This window comes from Cicer arietinum, chromosome 4 (assembly GCF_000331145.2).
Source record: "Cicer arietinum cultivar CDC Frontier isolate Library 1 chromosome 4, Cicar.CDCFrontier_v2.0, whole genome shotgun sequence".
Taxonomy (NCBI): Eukaryota; Viridiplantae; Streptophyta; class Magnoliopsida; order Fabales; family Fabaceae; genus Cicer; species Cicer arietinum.
In genome coordinates this window covers 56,447,592-56,471,194 of record NC_021163.2, presented here as the reverse complement: position 1 = coordinate 56,471,194, position 23,603 = coordinate 56,447,592, and the positions used below count along the sequence as shown (strand labels likewise).

The 23,603-nt window shown below is 32.9% G+C and overlaps 3 protein-coding genes across 11 annotated transcripts in view; 1 reads left to right on the top strand and 2 right to left on the bottom strand.

The window, feature by feature from the left end:
- The window catches only part of LOC101492982 (pentatricopeptide repeat-containing protein At5g14080), a 3,865-nt gene extending 1,095 nt beyond the window's left edge, over positions 1-2,770 (bottom strand). For 2 of the 7 annotated variants that reach the window (XR_012162547.1, XR_012162549.1), the window contains exons 1-3: positions 944-2,769; positions 400-645; positions 184-240 (exon numbers count right to left, since the gene is read on the bottom strand). Coding sequence is in view for 4 of the 7 variants with exons in the window: in XM_073366833.1 (XP_073222934.1) it covers positions 137-266; positions 400-645; positions 944-2,615 (2,048 nt within the window). In the remaining 3 variants the exon portion in view is untranslated. Of the gene's footprint in view, positions 1-136; positions 267-399; positions 646-943 lie in introns of all 7 variants that reach the window. The other 5 variants (XM_073366832.1, XM_073366835.1, XM_073366833.1 and 2 more) reach the window with 3 other exon arrangements.
- A 1,864-nt stretch (positions 2,771-4,634) lies between these two features.
- LOC101492431 (NAD kinase 2, chloroplastic-like) lies at positions 4,635-12,659 on the bottom strand. 2 transcript variants are annotated; one of them, XM_027333713.2, is made up of 8 exons: positions 12,256-12,659; positions 9,218-11,182; positions 7,672-7,793; positions 7,443-7,584; positions 6,858-7,082; positions 6,634-6,708; positions 5,256-5,357; positions 4,635-5,064 (listed from the first exon to the last, which is right to left on the bottom strand). In XM_027333713.2, exons 1-8 carry the CDS (start codon positions 12,508-12,510, stop codon positions 4,861-4,863), a joined length of 3,090 nt encoding a protein of 1,029 aa, XP_027189514.1. In that variant the 5' UTR covers positions 12,511-12,659; the 3' UTR covers positions 4,635-4,860. The 2 variants fall into 2 exon arrangements, with proteins under 2 accessions (XP_027189514.1, XP_027189515.1); XM_027333714.2 differs by lacking the exon at positions 5,256-5,357.
- A 9,437-nt stretch (positions 12,660-22,096) lies between these two features.
- The window catches only part of LOC101492087 (transcription initiation factor TFIID subunit 9-like), a 1,755-nt gene continuing 248 nt past the window's right edge, over positions 22,097-23,603 (top strand). Inside the window, exons 1-3 of one of the 2 annotated variants that reach the window (XM_073367026.1) lie at positions 22,097-22,262; positions 22,348-22,613; positions 23,365-23,603. In XM_073367026.1, coding sequence (XP_073223127.1) covers positions 22,350-22,613; positions 23,365-23,603 — 503 coding nt within the window. In that variant the 5' untranslated portion in view covers positions 22,097-22,262; positions 22,348-22,349. Of the gene's footprint in view, positions 22,263-22,340; positions 22,614-23,364 lie in introns of both variants that reach the window. The other variant, XM_073367025.1, reaches the window with a different exon arrangement.

The following is a 23,603-nucleotide window of genomic DNA, read 5'->3' as shown; positions in this document are numbered from 1 at the left end:
ATATTATTATTATTATTATTATTATTATTATTATTATTATTATTATTATTATTATTATTATTATTATTATTATTATTATTATTATTATTATTATTATTTGTCCTTTAGCTAGCCACGACTGAAGAAAAGAAGTTACCATCTGTGAAAGGAGATGCATGCTTTGTTATTACAAGGTTCACTCACATATGAAATAACATGGACAGTATCCGGAAGAATCCCATGTTTTGTTGCATTATCAACCTGCAAAGGCTTCATCAGTTGTTGTCCTAATGAATCAAAATTGAAATTTCACAATATTTAAATTTGTTGAGTAAAAATTTAATTCAAAAAATGTCCTTAAGATGTATTTACATTGAACTTTTGTTAGCTAAAGTTGAACGTGCACTGATCAAAACGCACCTTGCATTCTTTGAAGAAACTGTAATATCGGCTCCGGGAATTTAGAAACAGAAAGGGAAGCTAAAAGTCCAGTACATATATCTTGTAGCATTGAAGGGGACCTGTTCTGAACCCACCTCAAATGCTCAATAGCAATTGGAATCTCATTTGAATCTACCAAACAATTCAACAAAACTATGTGGGATTCTGTGCGCCCTATATCATGACCAAGACTGCAAAGTAAATTGGAAGCAGCTGATAAATGTCCTGCACAGAGGTTACGCTGTCAAATGTCGCAGCAGGCCAACAAACCAAGTATGTGACAAAGTAAAAAACATCCTAAAAAGTTACAAATATCCATGACAAAAACGATTTTGAAAATAGGTCCACGACCGCGATCGCAACATCAAGATGTTTGATGTCTTTGCGACTGCAACTGCAATGCGACTTTGATTGAGGCTGCATGCCTACATCAGCCGCATTTAACTGTAACTCTCCACAATATCAAGAATCCCAGTGCGACTACGAACTTGATTGAAAATATTGATTTACAAACTAAAAATACCTTTCTTGCAGAGTGATAATATAAACGAGCTCAATATGTCACGTGCAATGGTAATATCTTGTTTGACAGATTTTTTGTAGAGCTCGAAAGCTTCTTCAAGTTTGTCTTCTTGGCAGAGTCCTTGTAATAGAAAAGTGTAACTCGCACTATCGGGTTCAACTCCCTTGTCCAACATTCGGTTAAACAACATTTGTGCCTCTTCAATTTGTCCCTCTTCTGAAAACTTACTAATCAGAATATTGTATGTTTTCAAGTTCCCACAACATCCACTCGCAAACATCTCATCCCAAAGCTTCCTCGCAGGGCGAAGCAAATCCTCCTTACAACACGCTTCCATCACATAATTGTAAGACGAGACATCAGGACTCAACCCTTTCTTCTTCATCTCCTGAAGAACAACATAGGCTTCTTTCACTCTCTTAGCTTCGCACAACCACGACACCATCACATTGTAACCCTCAAGATCCTTGAAGTAATTCCGACAATCCAAAACACGAAATATCTCCAACAATTCATCCAACCTACCCTGCCTACACAAATTCCTACTCAATCTATTCAAAGTTGTAATACTCAAAAACCTATCTTTCTCAACGACAAAATAAAAAAACCCAATTGCTGCAACATGATCAATATCTGAAACACATCCTATCAACACATTAACAACATCATCCTCAACAGGAAAATTACCTCCAACAATAACCTCCCCAATCATCTTAGCTTCGCAAATTCGCTTCTCCGAAACCAATTGAAATATAAATCTATCATAATCACCTCTCCTAGGAGCCACTCCAAACTTCCTCTTCATTTTCAAAACCTTAATCTCATCAACAACATTCCCCATCTTCATAAACGTTGTGGCGACAACCCAATAAGCCATAAAATCCGGCTTCCATCCTCTATTCCTCAATTCAAACAACATCACCATAGCCTCATCTACCCTACCAGCATGGCACAATCCGTTAACAATCATAACCGCCACAACCGAACCGTTAATCTCCAAACCACATTCACCAACTTTATCCAACAAACCCAACACTTTCCCTAAATCACCCTCTTTACAAACATGCCAAACAAACACACCAAAACCAAGTGTACTAAGAGAAATACTCTTAACAATCATTTCATCAAACACCTTGTGTGCATTAATAATATTGCTAGAAGCCAGTGCAGCAAGCAAAGAGTTACAAGTAGGACCACCAATTTCGGTTATTAAAGAAACGACGTCATTGAATAATGAAAAAGCTTGATGATAGTTGTTGCGCAAAATGTGGGAAGTTATAACGGAACGAAAAACTGAAGGGTGAATGGTGAAGTTATTTGATTGGGCTTGTTTAAGAAGCGAGAGAAGAGAGTGAGAGTGATGAGGCGTGAGTGAGAGAGATTTGAGGATAGAGTGGAAGGTAGTTGAAGTGTGGTTAAAGCCTGGTTGTTGAGAAGCCCAATTGAAAAAACCCAATGCAAGGGAATGGTGGTTGAGGAGGAAAGGGTCGATGATTGAGGAAACAAGTGATGGAGTTAATTGATGGTTAAGGTTGTTGTGAAGTGTTTGTTCGATGTTTGAGTTCCATGAATAATGATGATGGTTATTTCCTTTGGTTTGTTTGTTTGAAGATGAGATTATTGCTCTGCTTATTCTCTGTGCTAAGTCTCTTGCTGAGGTATTCATCTTCATCACGTCAATTATTTTGTTACGTGAAATACATGTGCTTCTCACTTGAAGGAAATTTTGAGGCAGACTGTTCCTGATGAGGATCTTAGTGTCAAACACCGGATGTTTTTTACTATCAGATTACTTGAAAACAAATTTCAGACCGTTGTTAAATTGTATATCGGATTTGTGAGAATAAAAATTCAATAAAATGATTAAATTGAGAGTCACCATTCATTTTATTTATATTGTTTTTGTAAATATAATATAATTTATAGAATAATTTGTTGCAATTTAATACTCAATATTATTGTCTATTACTCATATTTGTTTGCCTTGTAATTAACGGGTCAGCTCATTAAAGTTAACTTTGTTAGTTAACTGGTATAGTCGGAGGGACTAACTTGAGTAATCATAAAAAAAATTATAAATTACTTTAAAATTTTTAATAAAGTGAGAACTAGATTGATACACATTAACAAAGTCAAAGGCCAAATTGGATATTTACTCAAAATTAATGAAAGCAGTAAATTTAGTTTTTTTACAAATTGCGGAAGGTATCAACCATTTTTCTACAATGGAAGGTGTCAACCATTCTCAAGTGTGTGGCATTTGAAAATTGGTTTGGAATTTGGAAGGTTATAAAAAATGAATTTGATTCATCTAAAGTGAACAATTCACTTATCTAAAGTGAGCAATTCACTTTAGAATGAATTAAGTAATAGCAATCATTAATGATCAAATAAATGGTTGATATTATGTGCACATGCATGACCAATTATGAGTAGTTATAATATCAATTATTAATTTACTCATTTTACAAACTTCTCACTTTGAGATATCAACGTATGGTGAATTATGTTCCCATGTTGCGAAACCCATTTGGGAATTTTATAGTTCACACCTATGGATGTCTATTAGTAAAGTATGAATAGAGTACTATAGTACTTGTCTGCAATTTTTTTTAAAAAATTATTTGTGTTCTAGCGGTATCAGCTTGGGTATCAATCTTAATCTTCTTACCTATATTTTTGGGTACCTAAATATTCATACATGTACCTGTTATTTGCATTTGAATTAAAAATCCTTCCTAGTTTAACAATTATTTTTATCTCTATTTAATAGTGTAAAGATGGGAGAGATGATATAGAATGTGGCGTCAATTTTGAAACCCAACAAAAAAATTATGAAATCATCATCGTTGGAGTAAAAATTAGATATGCTGCTAATGAGTTTCTTAAATTCTATGACATTTTTAATCTTAGCAACACCATGGTGGACAACATAATAAAAATGTTGTCTAAAATAAATTTCTGCATAAAATTTGGATTTTAACCAAAGCTTAATTCTTTTGTATATAAAAAAAAAAAAATTAAAAAAAAAAAAACTTAAGTCGCATCACATGTTGCTAGTATTTTCAAATAAGTAATGGTTAACAAATAGACACTCATTTGGTTGTTATTTTCAACCATCATCAAATGACAAGTAATGTAACACATTTTAATTTACCCTTACCAATTGATAATAAAAAGGTGACAATGACTCGCTACTAAATAATTCCAATCCATCCTCACACATAACAGAATGAAAGAGACTGATTATACAAATGCATATGAAAGCGACCGATTATACCTGCTAAGAAAATGTCCACATCATTCTATTATACTTTATTCCCTATATATCAACATATTTTTTGTGATAAATATATATAAAGCACAAATACTAATAGGGACACCAAACACAACATTGACATATCAACATTGATAATAATTGGAGAAAATAAATTAATTGGATGTAATCAAGGTGAACACGCCTTCAATCAAATATATCAGTGTTACATATGAGTTGAACATATAGCCACAAGATAATAGTAGCAGGTTCTTTAAGTACAATTACATCTATGAATTCTTGAAAGAATTGCAATTTCTGCTTCCCATGTTGTTGCAAAATGATATACAAATAGTATGTAAATTCATATAAAAAGGATAAGAAAAAAGGGCTATCAAACAGTCATAATATTTATTTTCAGTTGGAAAAATAAGCTGCTTCTAATATCAACAATTTATTGCTTTCTTAACAAGTGTGTATATACAACTGAATAGTGCCATTATAAAATGTTGAAAAATCATTGGCAAACCCTATCTTTACAATGGAAGCCAATGCAATATAATGGTAGTATCATCTCTTAGTTAAGTAATCTGTACAGTAATTATACAAGTTTAATCTTCATGGTTGGATAATGCACATCTGTTCTTCATTTTTGTGTGCATTATAGAGCCTTTTGATCGAGTCTCTCGTTCCAATTTAGGCAGCGGATCAAGCTACGGAACCAATCACCTGTTTGGTCAAACTTGTTAACAGTTGGAAGGGGATGCTGACTCATATGTATTCGGACCGAGTCTCCTCTTGAGAGTTGTTGTCTTCTCTTTCCGTCAAATGAAACCCATGCGTTACTTCTAGCATCTTCTGGAATCTGTTATTATTCATCAAATGTTAATTTCAAATAAATGGCTAGAACCAAAATCAGAATTCATCCATGCTGCCAAGACAAACTAAGCATAACTTAAAAAGGGAAGCGTCTTTTGGCGTAGAAGACTAATCATAAACCATGAAAGATTAATATCCAAAACGACTTGTTTTAGCAAAGAGAATGCTTAATTTCACCTTTAATTCTAATCGAGCAGAATCTGGAAGTATGACTGGTCTAAATGACAGTGAATGTGGACAGATTGGAGTAAACAATATGCAGGGGACGTTTGGATGGACCTGCAGTTTTCTTGGGTCGTTAGGTAGTAACATCAAGGAATGAGATGATAAATTGCAGAATAAAGCAACGCCAATTCATATATTCAGCAGATAACATCAAGGAAGACAATGAAAATTCCAGTTCTAGGTAACAACGGTTCATATATTGTACTAATACCTAACTGATGCCCATATTTTTTCATATTGTCATTATTTTTTTCTGCATTGAATTAGGATTTAGGAGTCTAGCATTAGTATACTAAATATCAATACTCTGTATTTCGTAATAACAGGAAACATATCCCCATCCGAAAGTGTAGCGAATGTTAAACTTAACGACATGACATCTAAAGAAGTAATTAACTCCTTCTACATGTCTACATTTTCCAGTTCACATGAAGAAAAAAAAAAGATAAAGCTAAGCTGCAACAGCAACAATAGAAGCCTATTCCTATTAAGTGATATTGGCCATGTGTGTCAAACACAATCATAAAATCCTATTGTATGTCATGCCTAAACACAAACCATTCAAATCTAAAACCTTCTCCATGGTTTGATCTATAGTTTTTCTTGGTCTATCTCTATCTCTGACTATTAGAATTGAACTACCATCCATTTGACCAACTCTCCTTAACAGATTCTGTCATCTTTTCCACAATAGATAATATCCCAACATTTTCTCTAATTCAGTTCCAATCTTTTCATGTCACGTGGCTATACTTATCTATTGCAACATTCTCATTTTCACAAAAATGAGCTTATTATCTTGGTAGCACTTTACCACCGTCCAACATAACAAAGAGAATATTTCCTTTTAGATGATAAGTTAAATGAAAGTATTAATGACATGGAGCCTTTTTTTTAGAAAGCAAGAAAACAGAGGAAAAATTTATTTATTTCACAAGGGAAAACGGAAAGACAAGAATAAGATAAAAAACTATATTCAAGTGTAGTGAACTGCAAATCATTCAGCATTATCTACTGATAATTTCAAAGTAGGAAAAAGAAGCCTATAACTTAATCAATATCACTAATTTCATCCACCATGGAACATAATGAATAATCATATCCAATTAGTTTAAGTTTCTACCTAAAGTGCAATGTCATAAAACATGCAACACAGCTCAACATAATATTCAATTTTTACCGCTATTGTACAGAGAATGAGAGGGAAACTTAGGAGAACCAACAACGACTGAATATTTATAATAACTGTTTTCAAATTATTTCACGACATGGATATCAGGTCAATAAATCTAATATTTTCGTAGTGAGTAAAACTCTATTACAAGCTTACCATGGAACCTCCGGCAGCTGTAGAATAGGCAGTACTTCCCGTAGGGGTTGCAACGATGACTCCATCACCTTGTACCTGAAAGACATGACATTTGTCATATAGAAGATATAGCACTGCATCATAAAGTTGTTTTGAGATACAAAATTTCAAAAATTGACTGTTCTATCATAGAATAAAAATATGCAGACATTTAGAGCACACTAAAAAAACAAAATAGAACTTACTTTGGTTATAAGTCGATCATGTTCATAGCATTCGATCTTTGAAAGGTACGGATTTGAACCCCGATCAACAACCACCTCATTGAGGATATCAAATACTTTCCCTGGCATTGCTTTACCATTACGAAAAATTTCACATCGGAGACGCATCCTAAGAGTAATGTAGACACCATCTCGTGAAGTATTTCCGTGGATGACTTGTCTTAAGTCTTGCTTGTAGTCTTCAAACTACATACAAATAGAAGAATAAAAGTCAAACAAATGACATTATAGCTACCTGTATGATTTTATGATAAAATAAATTAGGTAAACCTTCATTTCGGTCCCTAAATGAATGAGACATTGTCGCTTTAGTCCCTTGAATGTATCAAAATTACAAAAAGATCACTAGGTGTCTCCTTTGTTAGTAATTTTATGGACCAAATTGAAAAACAAAAAACACATTCGAGGAACATAATGACTAACGAAAGGCACATTTAGGTATGTTTTTCTAATCTTGATACATTGAAGGACTATTGTGACAGCGCCTCACTCATTTAAGGACCAAAATGACTGTTTACCCAATAAATTATGATTTGAAAAGCTTACAGTATGAGAAGTCAGAAAACCAAGGGAACCAAGGTTAAATGATACAATAGGGGGAACAGCGTCTCTGAATAGATTTGATGCATGCAGTATAACACCATCTCCACCCAAGCATGCCACAAAATCTACTTTCTCATGTAGATCACTGAATCAAAAAAGCAGCTAAATAAGTAAACAAAAATGCTTAGATTTGAAGTGAGTTCACAATGTTTATAATTTCAAACTCAATTACCTGGTATCATGGCTATAGAAGGTCTGCACAAATCCAAAACCTGGAATTCTAGCAAATACATCATGCACATCAGGCTCCACAATAACATTCATTTTCTCTTGGTGATGTAGAAAAGTAGCAACCTGTGGATTAGATATAGAAATTGGACTGAGAACGGGTGTAGTCCATTTATTATCAAACGTTCATAATAAATACTCATAATTCCAATGAGAATTAAAAATAAAAAATAAATAAAAAATAAAAAAAGCAAAAAAAGACAACACTCTTGGAATACCGTCTCAAACTCAAAACTACCCCACATTTCATGTTCCCTTGCAGTTTGATTCCTAAACTCTGCACCTCTATTACCGAAGGAAATAGACTTCATTCTGTCTCTGGTTTATTCTTATTACTAAATCTAGGTCCAATATCCTGCGACCAATCTTTTTATTTCACACCTAATTGTTGTGAATGTACCTCTATTACTTATCAATATTATTCAGCTTTCCAATTTCTGATTTTAAACATAGAAATTAACCACAAATAAGGGACAACCAATATTCTATAGCTTTGATTTAACATTATTTTCAATAATTCTTGCATGAAGACCTTTAAAATAATTGAAGCTCCATGAGAACATATAAACTAACTCGACCTTAAATGAAACCCTATGTAATACAACATTTTAATGAGAACCTATAAAAAACTTCCATGCATATTTGCATCATAATTATACAATTGTAAATAATATGAAATATCTTCATACAGTACAAAAAATATTTTATACTTAAAATCAATATTGTATAAACAATTAAAAAAATATTTTTATTTTTATCCAAACTATTAACAAGAAAATCCAAGGACTAAGTCTCAAGCTAGGCTTGTTTATAGATAGGCTTCATACATATCTAAAGCTTGACTATTTACGATATGGAACAAGTCAAGTAGGACCCTCTCATTAAAAGCTCAGCTCAACTACACTCCATCAACTATGGTCTCTTAAGATACACAGGGATTTTAAGTATGTAAGGTTGATCAAAGATGCAACTGCAATCAAATTACACCTCTACATTAACTACAGAAACTCTTGTGTTGTGTCTATTCTAAAAATGTTAAGTAGTATCTTATGATACATGGGAGTTGTATCTCGATTCAATACAAATCTCTAGTGTTTATCTATTTAAAACATGAAGTCATCTTGAATCCTCATTCATTCTAATGAGTCACTACCTAAACTTAGTGTATCTAACCACTTACTTTTGTCAACTTTGCATAGTCACCCACTTTTCTTTTGCAATTTGATTTATGACTTGAATCTTGAATTAACTTGAGGTTAGTATATGATAGTTTGTAATGTCATGTGTTTTAACTTAAAAATGTCATAATTTTATTGGTAATGTATCTTACAATTCATAATAAGATTCAATTTACGATTTGGAAAATAGGTCTTCCGTTGTAATTTGAATCTCGATTTGATAACCATGATCTTAAACCATTGAATTATCAAAGAAGACCGTTTCTGTGAACCCCTTTCATCATGTTTCTTAGAGTCTAAGAAAATCATTACCATTTTTGCTTCTTCCATTAATTCATCCCCCAGCTTTTTTAACAACAGCACATTTTTTGGTGTAGACTTCCACATAAGCATCTGTTGCTGTGTGCTAGGATGACTGAAAGCCAAAGAAGATTCAGTGACCTTTTCTCTGGTACAAGAAAATCCATCCGTCCGAACCAAGAACATCTCTGCTTTCTTTCTTGACTGAACCCTTACAACTCCCGTTGACGATGCACACATATTTCCTTCAATAGATCCCACCTCTTCAACACGTGAAGCTAAACCAGCCTTAACTGTACCATCTTCAACCATTTGAGATTTAGTTGTGACATTATCATTATTCACAATGCTGGAGACATTTGCATTAGTCATGTAATGTAATTCTCCTTGACTAAATCCATTTAAAGTGGCCCTACCAGAACTAGAAGTATTCCCATTCACTAACTTCTGATTTCCACCAACTGCGTTATGGGGCTCTCCAGATGGATAATCAACATGGGCTGATCCATTTAAGTTATCGGGACCCACAATTTTCGGCACAGGACTAGCGCCATTGGTAACAACCACATTTCCTTGACGTCTTCCAACAGGCATGTTCTTAAAATGCGGTAAAAACTTCACCCTTTTAATTTGATAATCGACATAGTCGGGAGGTGAGATCTTCCTGCTACCCAAAAATTTGGACATCTCTTTTTTGGAGAAGATATCCCGAGGAGGAACTTGAGATTTTAAAGGGTTAATTTTGCTGGAATAACTTGGAAAAGATCCTTCCGTATTAGCAAGGACGTCATCTGATATCCTATAGTCAAGAGAAATTCCATTTAAGGCTGCATTATCTTGTGTGTCTTCATCATACTTCTTTTCAGAGATACTTCTGTTAGGTGTGCCAATAGAACTATGTGTTGCATCGAAACCGTCTGGTAATGAAATGATATCCTTTTCAAGGGAGGATCTTGCTTCAGTCACCAAAGAATCCTGCAGTTTACCAGAGCTATTTGTAGAATTTGAGGACACGTTAGAGGGAGTAATTGGTGGACTAGAAACAATATGTGACGTAGAGCGAGTCATGTACTGCCTCCATCGGGAAACCATGGCAGATGATCTCCAAACTCCTTCCTTGCTGTGAAGATAGATAGGCCTTTTGCTGCTATCTGAAACATAAGATGCAAATCTCACCACCTGTTCCATTGTTGGTGCAGTCATAACTTCAACTGGAATTTTTACTAAATCAATTTTTCCAGATGAAATAGCATCATTGACAGCCACTTGATAGAAATTATCTCTTATAGGCTCGGCTCTGATATCGATAATCGTTTTATATCCTTTATCCAGTAACCACTTTAATCCTTCTTCTGTTACCTGACCACCAGTCCAAAAAGCTGTTTCCAAGTCTTCAGATTCTGTGTCATCTTTAGAAGTCGAAAAATATACAGGACTCCAATTAGAGAACAATGTAGGACAAGGATAACCTTCTTGACGAGGAAAACCAGAATCATAGCAGACATTCTTCAGTCTCTGAAGTTTCCTCCATACATTTAAGCTTCGGTCGTCATTAGATATTAAATAATTCTCAAGGGCAACATGTAAACTCTCGGAACACCTTTTCATCTCGGTCCTGAAAATGGCGAGTGGAGGGAGCGTATCCTCCATTGTGCTAACCTCTGCATCATGAAAGGGATTCATGATCGTGGACCTTCCGGTAAGAACATCGTCCCTGCCTTTGTTCACAAGGGATACCATGCATCCAAGGACAGAAACTATTTTATCTTCAAGTTGAGGTTTTTCATCTGATGATACCTCATATGAGACACTACATTCTCCGGTCAACGGGTTACATAATGCGTCCATTAATGCAGAATGAAGCCTTTCGGAGTTCCTAAAGATCCTACAATATGCTTCGACTTCGGCGATATCACCTGGAACTGGTCCCCTCCATGACAACTTTGATGGATCATGAGATTGGAAAGAATTCAAGTTCTAAAAAGAAAATATCAAATACAAATTTGAAAGATGAATGTTGTTAGTAAACAGCACTAAGTTCAAGAGTTAATCCACTAATGCATATAAACAAAATAAAAAGAAATCAAAGCACCAACAATAGCATGTTAAAGTACACACACAAAAACTAAAAATTGAAATTCATCTAAGTTTGAATTTGATATTCCCAGCTTTAGATTTATTCAGCAATGTCCACTAAATCATATTGCAAAATACCAAATAAAATGGAATAAATGATTCTTCAATAGCATGCATCAAGATTGGTCAAGTTCATATTCCAAAAAAAAACAATTAAAAAATAACAAAAATGCACATAAAAGGAGCCAAATAATTCATCATTGTGCAACCATGCATAAGAAACCATACCACTATGAGAATTTGCTAACAACAAATTGCAATTGGACAAAACTTATGTATTGTTTTTACGGTTCTCCAATCACATTTCGATAATGTAACCATCCAATAGTATAAGCAAAATCATTTTAAATTTCAATTTAACTAAAAAATTTAATCCATAGAACATGTTACTCAAACTTCTCTCCCCCAACCTTATACTAACATGAGCAAGAATAATTTTCGCTTAACTATGAAGCTAACAGTTTTACATGCACAAAGGAAACTCTTTAGTCTATATTAATTGTAACCAAAATTTGAGTAAAATATCGTGATCCCAATTGGAAAAAATGCCTCTACATTGCCACGGTAGGTGTAAACTAATTTTACACATCATTCATTTTATAATTTCACCCAACAATTGTAACTGTAATTAGAAAATAGTTACAGAACTAATTAACAGTGCAGGCCCATTAAACCCCAAACTTTTCTATCCACACAAACCAGCTAAATATTTCATAGAAAAAAAAAACAATTATTAAATTCCTCGACAAGGAGAAAGTAAAATATATAATAATCAAATACATTATTTTATAATCTTTAAATTTATAATAAAAAACTAAGCCGCCGAAAAAATCCTCAAGTGAAAGAAACTAAACATAAATAAATAAAAATAAAAAATTGTTAAGAAAATTGAAAATGAAGTAAAAGAGAGGTACCGGAGAGTCGAGTCCGAAGGTGAAGGAAAATGAATTGGAAAGTTGTGCGGCGATAACTAACTTCAGCTGTCTCCGAATACTTGTTCTTCTTCTTCTTCTTCCATTTATTTGAAAGTCAAAGCCCAAGCCCAAACCCAGGCCGAGAATTCTAGTGTTGGTGAACAATGGAAATGATTTGGAGAAAGACGGGTGCGAAGGTGATGATAGAATTACGGTTGTATCCACGGAGAATGCCATGTTGATACATGCTACCATTGGAGTTCAACAACCAACAATCTTTTTTTTTAAAGAAAAATAAATAAATAAATACTTTTATTTATGAATCTAATAATTTATTTATTATGAAGAAAAGGAAAAGAAAAGAGTTGGGGATAATAATAAATTTAGGTGGTGTAGGCAACATGTCAGACCTGTTGACGAACATTTGCCGTTAAGTTCCTGACTTCCTTCTATGCGTTGTGTGGCTTTGCTTTTTTTTTCTTTCTCGTTATCCATTTCCTTTTCTCTTCTCTCATTGGACCACGTCACCACCACTTCATCTCCTTCTGATTTCCGTAATTGCTATATATTTATCCATTATATACATCACATATTATATATTATAAAAGTAAAAAGGTCAACGAATGGCTACCAAAAATAAGATAAACGAATATTTATTTATTCATCTAATACAAATATATATATAGAAGAAAGTTCCATCAATTCAATACAGGAGACACGAAGGTAAAGATACGAAACAACCATCTCTACGAAAAAATAAATTTTTTATTTAACTAAGACATCTTTAAAAAAATCATTAAATAAAAATGTTTTAAATTTTAATATTATTAAAATTAAAACATATAAATTTCTTCTAAATTTAATATTATTTCAACAATATTAAATCAAATGAAAAAAAATTATTACATGACATCAATTATATTAATTTAGTGATGTCAAGATAAAATGTAGAAAATTCGTTTTATGATTCTTATTAAAATTTATTTTAGATCTCCACATATGTTAGGTTGGTCCTGATTCCATAATATTGTGTCGGATAAATATTTTAAAAAATTAATTTATTGGATAAATATTTTACAAAATTAATTAGCCTCTGAATGATATGACAACACAAAAGTTCTTATGGCAAATTTAACTAAAACCATGGACGATGGCTGGGTGCTTGACTCAAGGTTTTCATTTCACATGACCTCAAATAGATATTGGTTACTTGGTTACAAAGAAATTGATGGGGGCAAGGTGATCATGGGAAACAAATCAGTTTGCAAGGTAGTTGGGATTGGCTCAATTAAGCTGAAACTGGAAGATGGAACTATGAAAATTTTATCAAAGGTCAAACATGTTCTAGAGCTAAAAAGGAACATAATCTCTCTAGGAATGCTGGAAGAATATGACTGCTCATACAAAGCAGAGAAAGGTACTCTAAAAGTGATGAAAAGATCGTTGGTAATCATGAAGAGAAAAAGGGATCATGGTATCTATCTTCTCAATGGTCAAGTAGTGACATGAATGACAGTTATGGCAGTCCAAGCATTAAGCAAAAACAGCTTGTGGTATCAAAGGTTGGAACATGTAAGCCTAAGAGGAATGCAGATCCTAGACAGACAAGGCATGTTAGGTGATGGCAAGATTTGTGGTCTTGAATTTGGTGAGCATTGTGTGTATGGAAACATTGCTCAAAATGATTCTAGAGCATATTCACAATGATCTATGGGGCCCTGCCAAAGTTGCTTCACATGGAGGTAACAAGTATTTCATTACATTTCTTGATGACTATAGTAGAAAAATATGGATATACATGTTAAAAACCAAAGCTAAAACATTCAAAACCTTTGAAGATTGGAAGTCTATGGTTGAGAATAAGAATGACAAGATGAGAGGTTCCTTTCAAGTAGTGAATTATACGATGAATCATTGTCTAAATAACTTACTTGGTGAACAATAAAAAATATGTCAGAGTGTATAACTGTCAAGTAATTAAGGCTACTCATGAGGTGTCGATACAATAATGGATTGGGCAAAAGATCATCATCGTCATCACCATGCCATTTATTAGTAACCTCAAAATGAGTATATCCACTAAATTAGTCGATTGGAGACTAATCATTGAAATTAAATATGTGGTATACTTGTGTTGATGAAGAAAGATGCCCTTGGAAGAAGATTGAAAATGATCCTCAAAACCAAGAAAATAATGCATGAGGGGGGACGACGCTGTTAAAGTTTTCGTCTGTTGGGAAAGTCATTAAAAATGGTGGCAGCGACAATAGCAAACTGAACAGAAAACGAGCAAAAATGTCGAAATGTATCACGTGGTGGTTAGAAAATAGAATGATCACGTTGAAAAAGAGAAACTATTATTATATTCCTAAATTATTGGGAACTAAAAAGCATAATAGCAGTGGGGCAACTCAAAGAGGATCACAATATTTTTCTCTTGGACTAATATTTATATACATATATATGAGATATAAAACTAAATAGGAATGTTATCATATCATTAATCCTAACCGATATTATAGATCTTAATACAATAATATAAAAATCTCAACATGTTGGAATTCAAGTGTGAGTGGTTACTGCCACATAAACTAAGAATAAAGAAAATGTTTGATATATAAGAGAGGTGCCTCATATACCTAATACTTTAAGGTTTTTGGTGGAGCTGTGGTGTCAATGTCTCTTAGAAATTATGAATATTTAGTCCATTGTTGTTGTTGTGCTCCCCAAACTTCCCAACAAGTGAGATTCTATTGTGGCTTTAGTGATGTGAGTGACTCAAACTTGAAGGTATGATTCTTGGAATTCAAGTGTGAGTGACTAGTCCCACATTGACTAAGAATAAAGGAAATGTTGGGTGGAGATGTGGTATCAAGGTCTCTTAGAGATCCTAGACGTTTAGTCAATTGCTCATCTCGACTAAACGTCTAGGATCTCTAAGAGATCTTGACTAGTCCCACGCCTGCAGGTACCCACCCAAATCCATTTGATTGGGTGTGGGTGCGGATGTGGATTTTTTACGAAATTAAAATTCAGGGGCGGGGACGGGTTTGGGGGTAGTGATATCCACCTCGCACCTGCCCCTGAACTCGCCCCGTAAGTATGACATGATTCTTAGTGGGTTGTGTGGGAATATATTTCTTTGATAATATATCGTCATGTCATGGCATATGCATCTTCGTGGGAGTTCTCTTAGTGGCAGGTTTATTTTCCCATTGGTACGAGTAATCTTTTTGTGTGGAAGTTGCCTTAGTGACAGGTTTATATTCGGATTATATAGTCTTGGGAGGATGTATTATGTATATGTTTTTGTTATACAATTTATCGATTTGCATTTTTTTTCTTTTAAATTGAAATTTTTTACATTTATATGTTTTATGTCATTCTTCTATATGTTTAGCTTTTGGTTTGATGGAGATAATGGAGAGAAAAAATTGACCCTTACAATAATATTTTATGTACTAATGACTTTAAGGAGATTCAAGAATAGTTGATGAATATTGATGTGAGGCGAAAACAGTAAAATTGGATTTTAAAGACCATTTTGTAGTAATAGATCGCCAACTTTTAAAATGCATTTGAATTCTAGAAATACGAAAGTGGGTTCCCTTCCGTTTGAAATAATTGTTATTATTTTGTTTTAGCTTCTGAATAAACATTTTCTTAGTAATATTAAATAAACGTGATTGTTACTAATTATTCAAACGAATAAATATTTAAGTATTCTTACTTTAAAAAAATTGTCGTAATTTTTTATAAACAATAAATATTTTTTTAAGTAATGTTTTGAATTTAGAATTTGAGGCGTTACATAAAGGTCATTGAGAGCATGAGAAAGCTCTAATGAGTGTGATGATACGGAGACCATGGACCTTTTATATTGATCCATATACTTTATTTTTAATTAAGTTACTTTTATCGAAATAAAAAAATAAATATTGTTTTTGACAACTTAAACTTATATTAAAATAAAAATGAATTGAACCTAATGTTCTTTAACTCACATAATTAAATTTAAAATTATGATACAAACAATTTAAAACTAATAAATAGAAATTACAATTAAAAATAACTCTCAATAAATAATATAAAGATACTATTCAATTATTAGTAGTAGATATTTAATTGTTTTTCAATAAATATTGATTATGTGCATATATATATATATATATATATATGATTATATTAAAATAAAGCTCAATAATTATTTGATTGTTGATTGTTTTGTTAATGAACGTATATATAATTTTTGTACATTATTTGTTTCTCATTAACATTATTTATCAATAGTAAATTATTAATTACTTTTGTACTTATTCTTTAAAATAAGTGTCACTTTATTTTTTATTTTTTTCAAAATGAATATTATTCTTTTATTTTAAAAATAATTAATATTTTCTTTAATTGTACCATTTGATTATTATAATGTATAATACTTTTAATGCATTAATTATATTTTAAATTTATTATGAGTCACTAGGTGGTTAAGAGGAGTTGAAGTGAAAAAGAAAGTCATAAGTTTAACTACTCCTCTAATAAATATAATAGCTAATTATTGACGTTGATTATTTAAAAAACGAGAATAATAATGCAAAACGCACTAATAATTAATTAAGATAATTTGACAAAATAACAATTATTTTTATTTTTATTTTGTGTGAAATTTCTTAATATGTATGTAAAAACTTTAAATCACGTTCATTTTGAAACAGATTGGGTAATAATTAATAATGGTTGAGTTTAAATTTAAATAAAAATATGAGTTAAATAAGTTTTTAATGTCTAGAAAATTTCAAAATTTTGTCTTTAATCGTTGGAAAAAAAAACACAATTCTTAGTCTCTATAAAATTATCATGTATGTAATTTTATTCTGTTATGGACTTTCACCAAATATTTTTAAATAATTTTTTAGTTGTCATGTTTACAACGTTTTAAAAAATTTCTCTATATAAAATGAGTTCAAAATTCAATTTTTAGGTCTATATTTTTGTTATTATTATCTTGAGTTAATATCATTTAAAAAATTCATTTAATTCATCTCAAATTAAAAGGAATTTTTTATAATGTTATAAAAATATTTAAAAATATCGTTCAAAAATATATGTTGATATTTTAGCAAGAGGTAAATGCGTGCATGATAATTTTTTAAAAACTAAAGAAAAAATATGTGATTTTGTTTTTCAATAACTACAATGAGGTTAATCTATTACGGTCTCGGTTTTATGTAGATTCAAGTTGAAAAGCTCTCTTTAAATAGAGCTCAAAGTTCGATGATTTTTTCTCCCAACGCAAAGTATAAAATACACATCTAAATTGACCAATCCAAACATATAATTACAAGCTTTTAAGAACATTAAAAAGTGAGAGAAGAATTCACTAATTAACAAACTCTTTTCGGACTTTTTAGCCTGACCCATTTACATTAGCTCATACGTCACCCACCAATCTAATTTCAATTTTGCTACCCACACCCCTAAAACAATTTAAAATCAAAATACCTAAAACGCCATTCCCTCTCTATTTGAATCTTCTTCATTTTCATTAACCTAACCTCTATTCATTATATTTTCATCATCTTTATTCATCATCTTCTCCATCTTCTTCAATCATCTTCAACATCATCATCATATTCATCATCTTCAATCAAGTAAGCAGCAATGTTGTTGTTGTTTTTTGTACAATATTGTTGTTGTTTATGTTTATCATTATGCAAGCAACGCCATAAATCACAAGTTTGTGTTTTTTATGTTGTTGCAAACCCATAAACGTATGTGAACTCAATTCACGTAAGGTGTTCGTGAAATGAGTTCACGTAAGTTTCTGAGTTTTCGACACTAAGTTCTCGTACGTGAACTTAGTTCATGTACGTTTTTGGGTTTGCTACGTGAACTCAGTTAACGTATGATTTAATGTTTTGATTTTGATTATGATTTGGTTATCCAGAAATGGTGCGCATTATGTTTACTGACAGAGAGAGTCGTGTTATAATTAATGAGAGTACTTCTAACGAGGAGGTCGTCGTGTTAGGCCAACCGCTTCCGCGCGGGCTCATCGTGATCAGCGTGTTGACAAGTCTAGACGGGAACGACGACTACAGCGACAAGAAACACAACAAACCCAATAGGAAGAGGCACATTATGAAGCCGAACCAGAGTACATAGATGAACCTCCACATGATGATAGATATCCTGGTGGTCCGGTTGACTGTATGTCCTTAGGACATTCGATGATCATGTGTCGACTCGACTTTGGGATGACATGATAATTTTCTCAATCAAATTAAATTTGTAATAGTTTTTGTCGTAATATGTTTTAACTTTTATTTTTTTTGCTTAATTTATTTCAAGATCGCGGGAAATTAAGGGTGTTTAGCAACAATAAAAAATTAAAAGAAGTTGTGATTAAACATCAAGAGGTTGAACAACTGGTTAAAAGCTCGGGATTATATCCGTTGCTAAAATGCAACTACGAAATGATCGACAAAGAGATTATTTATGTCTTCGTAGAGAGGTGGCATTGTGACACCAATAACTTTCATCTTCCAATTGGGGAGATGACGATTACTTTGGATGATGTCTCCTATCTGCTGCATATACCCATCACTGGTGCATTCTTTAGTGTTAATGTATTTAACAAGGATGACAATGCATATATATTGGTTGAGCTTCTCAGAGTTAGTTAGACTGCTGCTTATGTTGAGTTTCATGTCACACGGACAACCACTGCTCGGTTTTATTGGTTACTTGAGGTCTACCATTAGCGCTGTCATGACCAACATTGGTAGATGTCTGCGAGGGTATTTCTTTTGTTTTTTGTCAATTGCATATGTTCAACGACAAGAATGCCTTCACAGTTAGCGCTGCATATCTTGACTCATTCCAATACCTCAATTCTTACGGGGAATGCATGGGGTGCTGCTACTCTTGCTTACCTATATGACAATATTCGAGAAGCGAGCATGCATCAGACTAGAACGGTTTCAAGGTATCTAACACTATTACAGGTAAACTATATGGTTGTTTATTGTGTTAATAATTTCTATTATTAATTATAACCTGATGATATGTTATTATATATGTACAAGTGTGAGCCTTTGAGCATTTTCCAACATTATGTGTACATTGTTGTAGACTTTATCCTAGTTATGTTGATGACTACCCTAGAGCACTTAAATGGAAGCCAAAAAGTGATACAGATTTGGTTCTTCCATTTAGAAAAGCTCTTAATGATATTGACGTTGATCAGGTATGTTGAACACAATATAAGGAGCATTGAGTGAAGCGACCATTTGATGAGGTTTCTTTATTTACGGTGTTACATGCATTTGTGCCACTACATCGAACACTTGCATCCACAAACTCTCACCAAGATGGATCACGCTTGGTGGACTTATCTATTTTTGATACCTTACTTTTGTCTTTTTTTTGGTCCACCCTTTGTTTTAACCTTATCAACATGTGGACACATCGACGTAGTGGATCGATATACGAGCTCTCATAATTTACCTTTAAGTGCAATTTTGTCAGGTATATCAAGTTTATCAAACATTTTCACTATCACATCTATTTTATGTTTTATAGATAATTATGAAGGTTCACCCGATTCATCGTCATGAAAAGTTAATTTACTCCACCAAAGATGAATATCATATAACAGAATGGAACGTAGGATCATACTATACCTAGCTATTTCACATTCACAAGGTAGACCATGTGTTGTATTAATCGTGCAATGACATTCAGACTTATCAATACCTACATACTTCACGCGATCAAACTCTGTCGTAATGTGATCTATTGTATTTTTTGACACAACACCACATAAATTAGCGTAAAATCTGTTACTATATCGATTGACCTTTTGAATTATGCTATTTTCAAATGATGTTATCATGTTACTGTGTTGTAATACAATCATGTTATTGATGGTTTCTCAAACACTGCATATATCATCAGTATTGTTTTGTAATATCATTTTCAAACTCCAATGCGCCGACTCAACCCTTTGTTTTGTGGTGTTCTCGAAGTGTGAGGAATTAACCACTGTTTATGTACATAATTATTAAAAAAAATAGAACATCTAATACAAATTCCTTCAAAGATACCCAACTTCATGTAGTACTGAGCCTCATCATAACTGTAAACAAGAGTTTCCTATGCCTTCATTATTTGCACCTGTTTATTTATTTATTTATTTAAAACACAGTCATCTTGCACTTCGCATTGAAATTTTTGCATACATGAAACAAACATAATAAATTAACTGCTTTTTGAAAAACCTATTGAAATGCATTCATCAAAGCAAGGTCTCTATCCGTAACGATTACTTCAACTTCAACACTTGTAATATGTTCTTTCAACATTTGTAGTGCCCACACAAAATTATCAGCACACTCAGACTGTAGATATGTTAATCTCATGCAAAATGTCATTTTCAGTATATCGATAGATGTATTTGTCGCGTTCCATCAATGTCAAAAGATGTTGTATTTTTGTTCTATTACCTTAGAGTGATAAACGGTATGCTTGTCGTGCATTGTAAACTTGTTTTATTGTCGTCAAACTTTCAACATTATGATCCTTTAGAATATGTTTCTTGGTTTTACCATGTTCTTCGTTATATCACCAAGTACATTTTTCTATTCACGAGACAATCCTCCTAAGAAAGAATGATCAGTCAGTTTTTGGTCAATTCGTGGTTATGGACACCACATATTACATGTAGATACCATCCTTCACCGACACTTTATGGTGTTTCTCTCAATATAAATGGGCACTCACATTTTCTAGTCCAAGTACTCCTCATAGGTTTAGGATTCTTCCAATGTCTATATTTACCGCTTCTTTCACAACCAAAAATTAATTTTGTCTTTGTTCTTGGTCGTGTTGTCGCAGTTTCAAATCTAAAAATGACAACAACAATTCCATTTTCCCTTCCAATATTTCTAGCCCATTTCAATAAATCATCTCGTGTATCAAACATCATGCCGATGCTAAACACATCAGTCAAATCAACCATAACAGGTTCACCTTCGTCGTTCATAGCGTCGTCAGTTTCGGGTTCAACACCATCATACATTTCGTCAAAATTACGTTACAAACATTCATTTATTTCGTCACTATTGTCTCCCATTGGTCCATTTAGCTGCATCAAAAAAGGAACATATAAAAAATTCAGGAATATGTAATACTCCTACGTGAACTCAGTTCACGTACCCTTACGTGAATTGAAATCAAGTAAGCGTATGTGAACTCATTTAACGTACCTTTCACATGTTTCACTGTGATGACTCGTACGTGAACTCAATTCACGTACGTTTACGTGAATTGAATTCACGCAAGCATACGTGAATTTAGTTCATGCAAGCATATATGAATTTAGTTCATGTACTTCCATGAGTCTTAAACATCATTGTTTACGCAATCTTAAATCATGTATGTTTACGTGAATTAAGTTCACGTATTATTTGAGAATTTTACAATTTTATAACTTGCGTGAATTCATTTCACGTATGGTTAAAACGTACAATCCCCATATTTTGAAGAAAAAAAAATACAAACTCAAAAACAGAACAAAAAACATATCTTGTTGGGCCACTTTAAACACAATGTGAAGAAGAAATTGATGAAGTGTAAGTTATGAACGAGTAATGTGAGTTTTAAATGATAATGAGTTATGGATGATTTTGTTATGTGTATTATGAGTTAAAAATTGTGATGAAGGGATAAATGGGAGAGTTAAAGAATATTATAAATATACAAGGGTATTTTGGATATTTAGTTTTTTTAAAGTGGGGGTGTGGATAGTAAAATGATGGGTGTGGGTAGCATTATTGATCTAATTTTGGACTGAACTTCTCTAAATTCATCTTTCGTTCACGATCTTGAATGGGTTGAGAGGTTGAAGGAGTATTGAGAAGAAGTTTCTGGGTTCGACGGGTTACAAATCCCCCACATTATTCTTCCTTTTTCAGCCGTTCCTGTAATATCAGATTTTTGTTTACCAGGTGATTCATATTCAAGATTTAAATTTTTGGTACCATTTGTTTAAAATGAACAATAATTGTTAATTTCCCTTGGTGCAGTGAATAGGTATGGCAGATAGAGATGAAGAGTTAGCAATGCCAAGAGATGCAAAGATTTTGAAGTGTTTGTTGAAATCAATGGGAGTGGAGGAGCACGAGCCGTGTGTGATAAACAAGTTTCTAGAGGTGTGGTATCGTTATGTTGTTGATGTGTTAACAGATGCTCAAGTGTATTCAGAGCATGCTGGTAAGTCTGCAATCGACTGTGATGATGTTAAACTTGCTGTTCAGTCCGAGGTTAACTTCAGCTTCTCACAACCACCACCACGTGAGGTAATTAATATTATTAATGTAGCATTATTAATCTTCTTGTCCAAATGTTAGATATTCTTTCATGTTCATAATAAAGGAAAATTAATTGCATGTTATCTTACTTTTTTTGTGTGGAATCAATTTGGTGGTGTTGTCAAATAGCAAATATAGTGGTGCTAATAGACCTATAGCATAGCAGGATTTTAACAAACTGCTATTGCATTGAGATACGCAATGTTTGTACAAAGTTTTGTTGAATAACATTTATAGTAACACTCTAGCACTGCAGCGTACAAGAATTTGGACAAACTGCCATTTTTCGTGGTTTGTGATTGACAACACTGAAAATTAGGCTGTTTTGTCATGTGTAAGTTTGCTAGTGTCGATCTTGTATGAGAGATTGGCTTGTATACATCTGAAGAGTAGACTATACTGAATCTGTAAATTGTGCAAAGCTCACCAAAGGACTTAAATTTGTAAAATTTTTACTTTCTAAAATAAAACACATCATATATATTGCAGAGAAAATAAAATTTTCAGCTTCCATGCTACTGCTACATAGTCTTTATCTTTTAGTTTGTTTTTAAATTATGATACTCGATTAAGTAAGATGTTCATTGCATGTAAAGTTTTCTTCATGTCTGCAAAATATTTGCTTGTTTGAAAGAATCCCTGTTGATTTAGGGAGGACCCTATGTCATCTACTCTTTTGCATTTAGCAAATGTAATGTTATCTTTGAAAGTTAATATAATGAATGTAATCATATGCCAGGTTCTTCTGGAGTTGGCTCAAAATTGCAACAAGATACCACTGCCAAAGACTATAGCTGGACCTGGTGTTCCTCTTCCACCTGATCAGGACACATTAGTTCGTCCTGGTTATCAGTTTGCATTTTCAAACAAAAGACTTGCCGAACCAATGGAAGAGACAGAAGATGATGATGAAGCTGTCAATACCAACCCTTCACAGGAAGAGAAGACTGATATCCAACTGAATCCCCACGAAAGAGT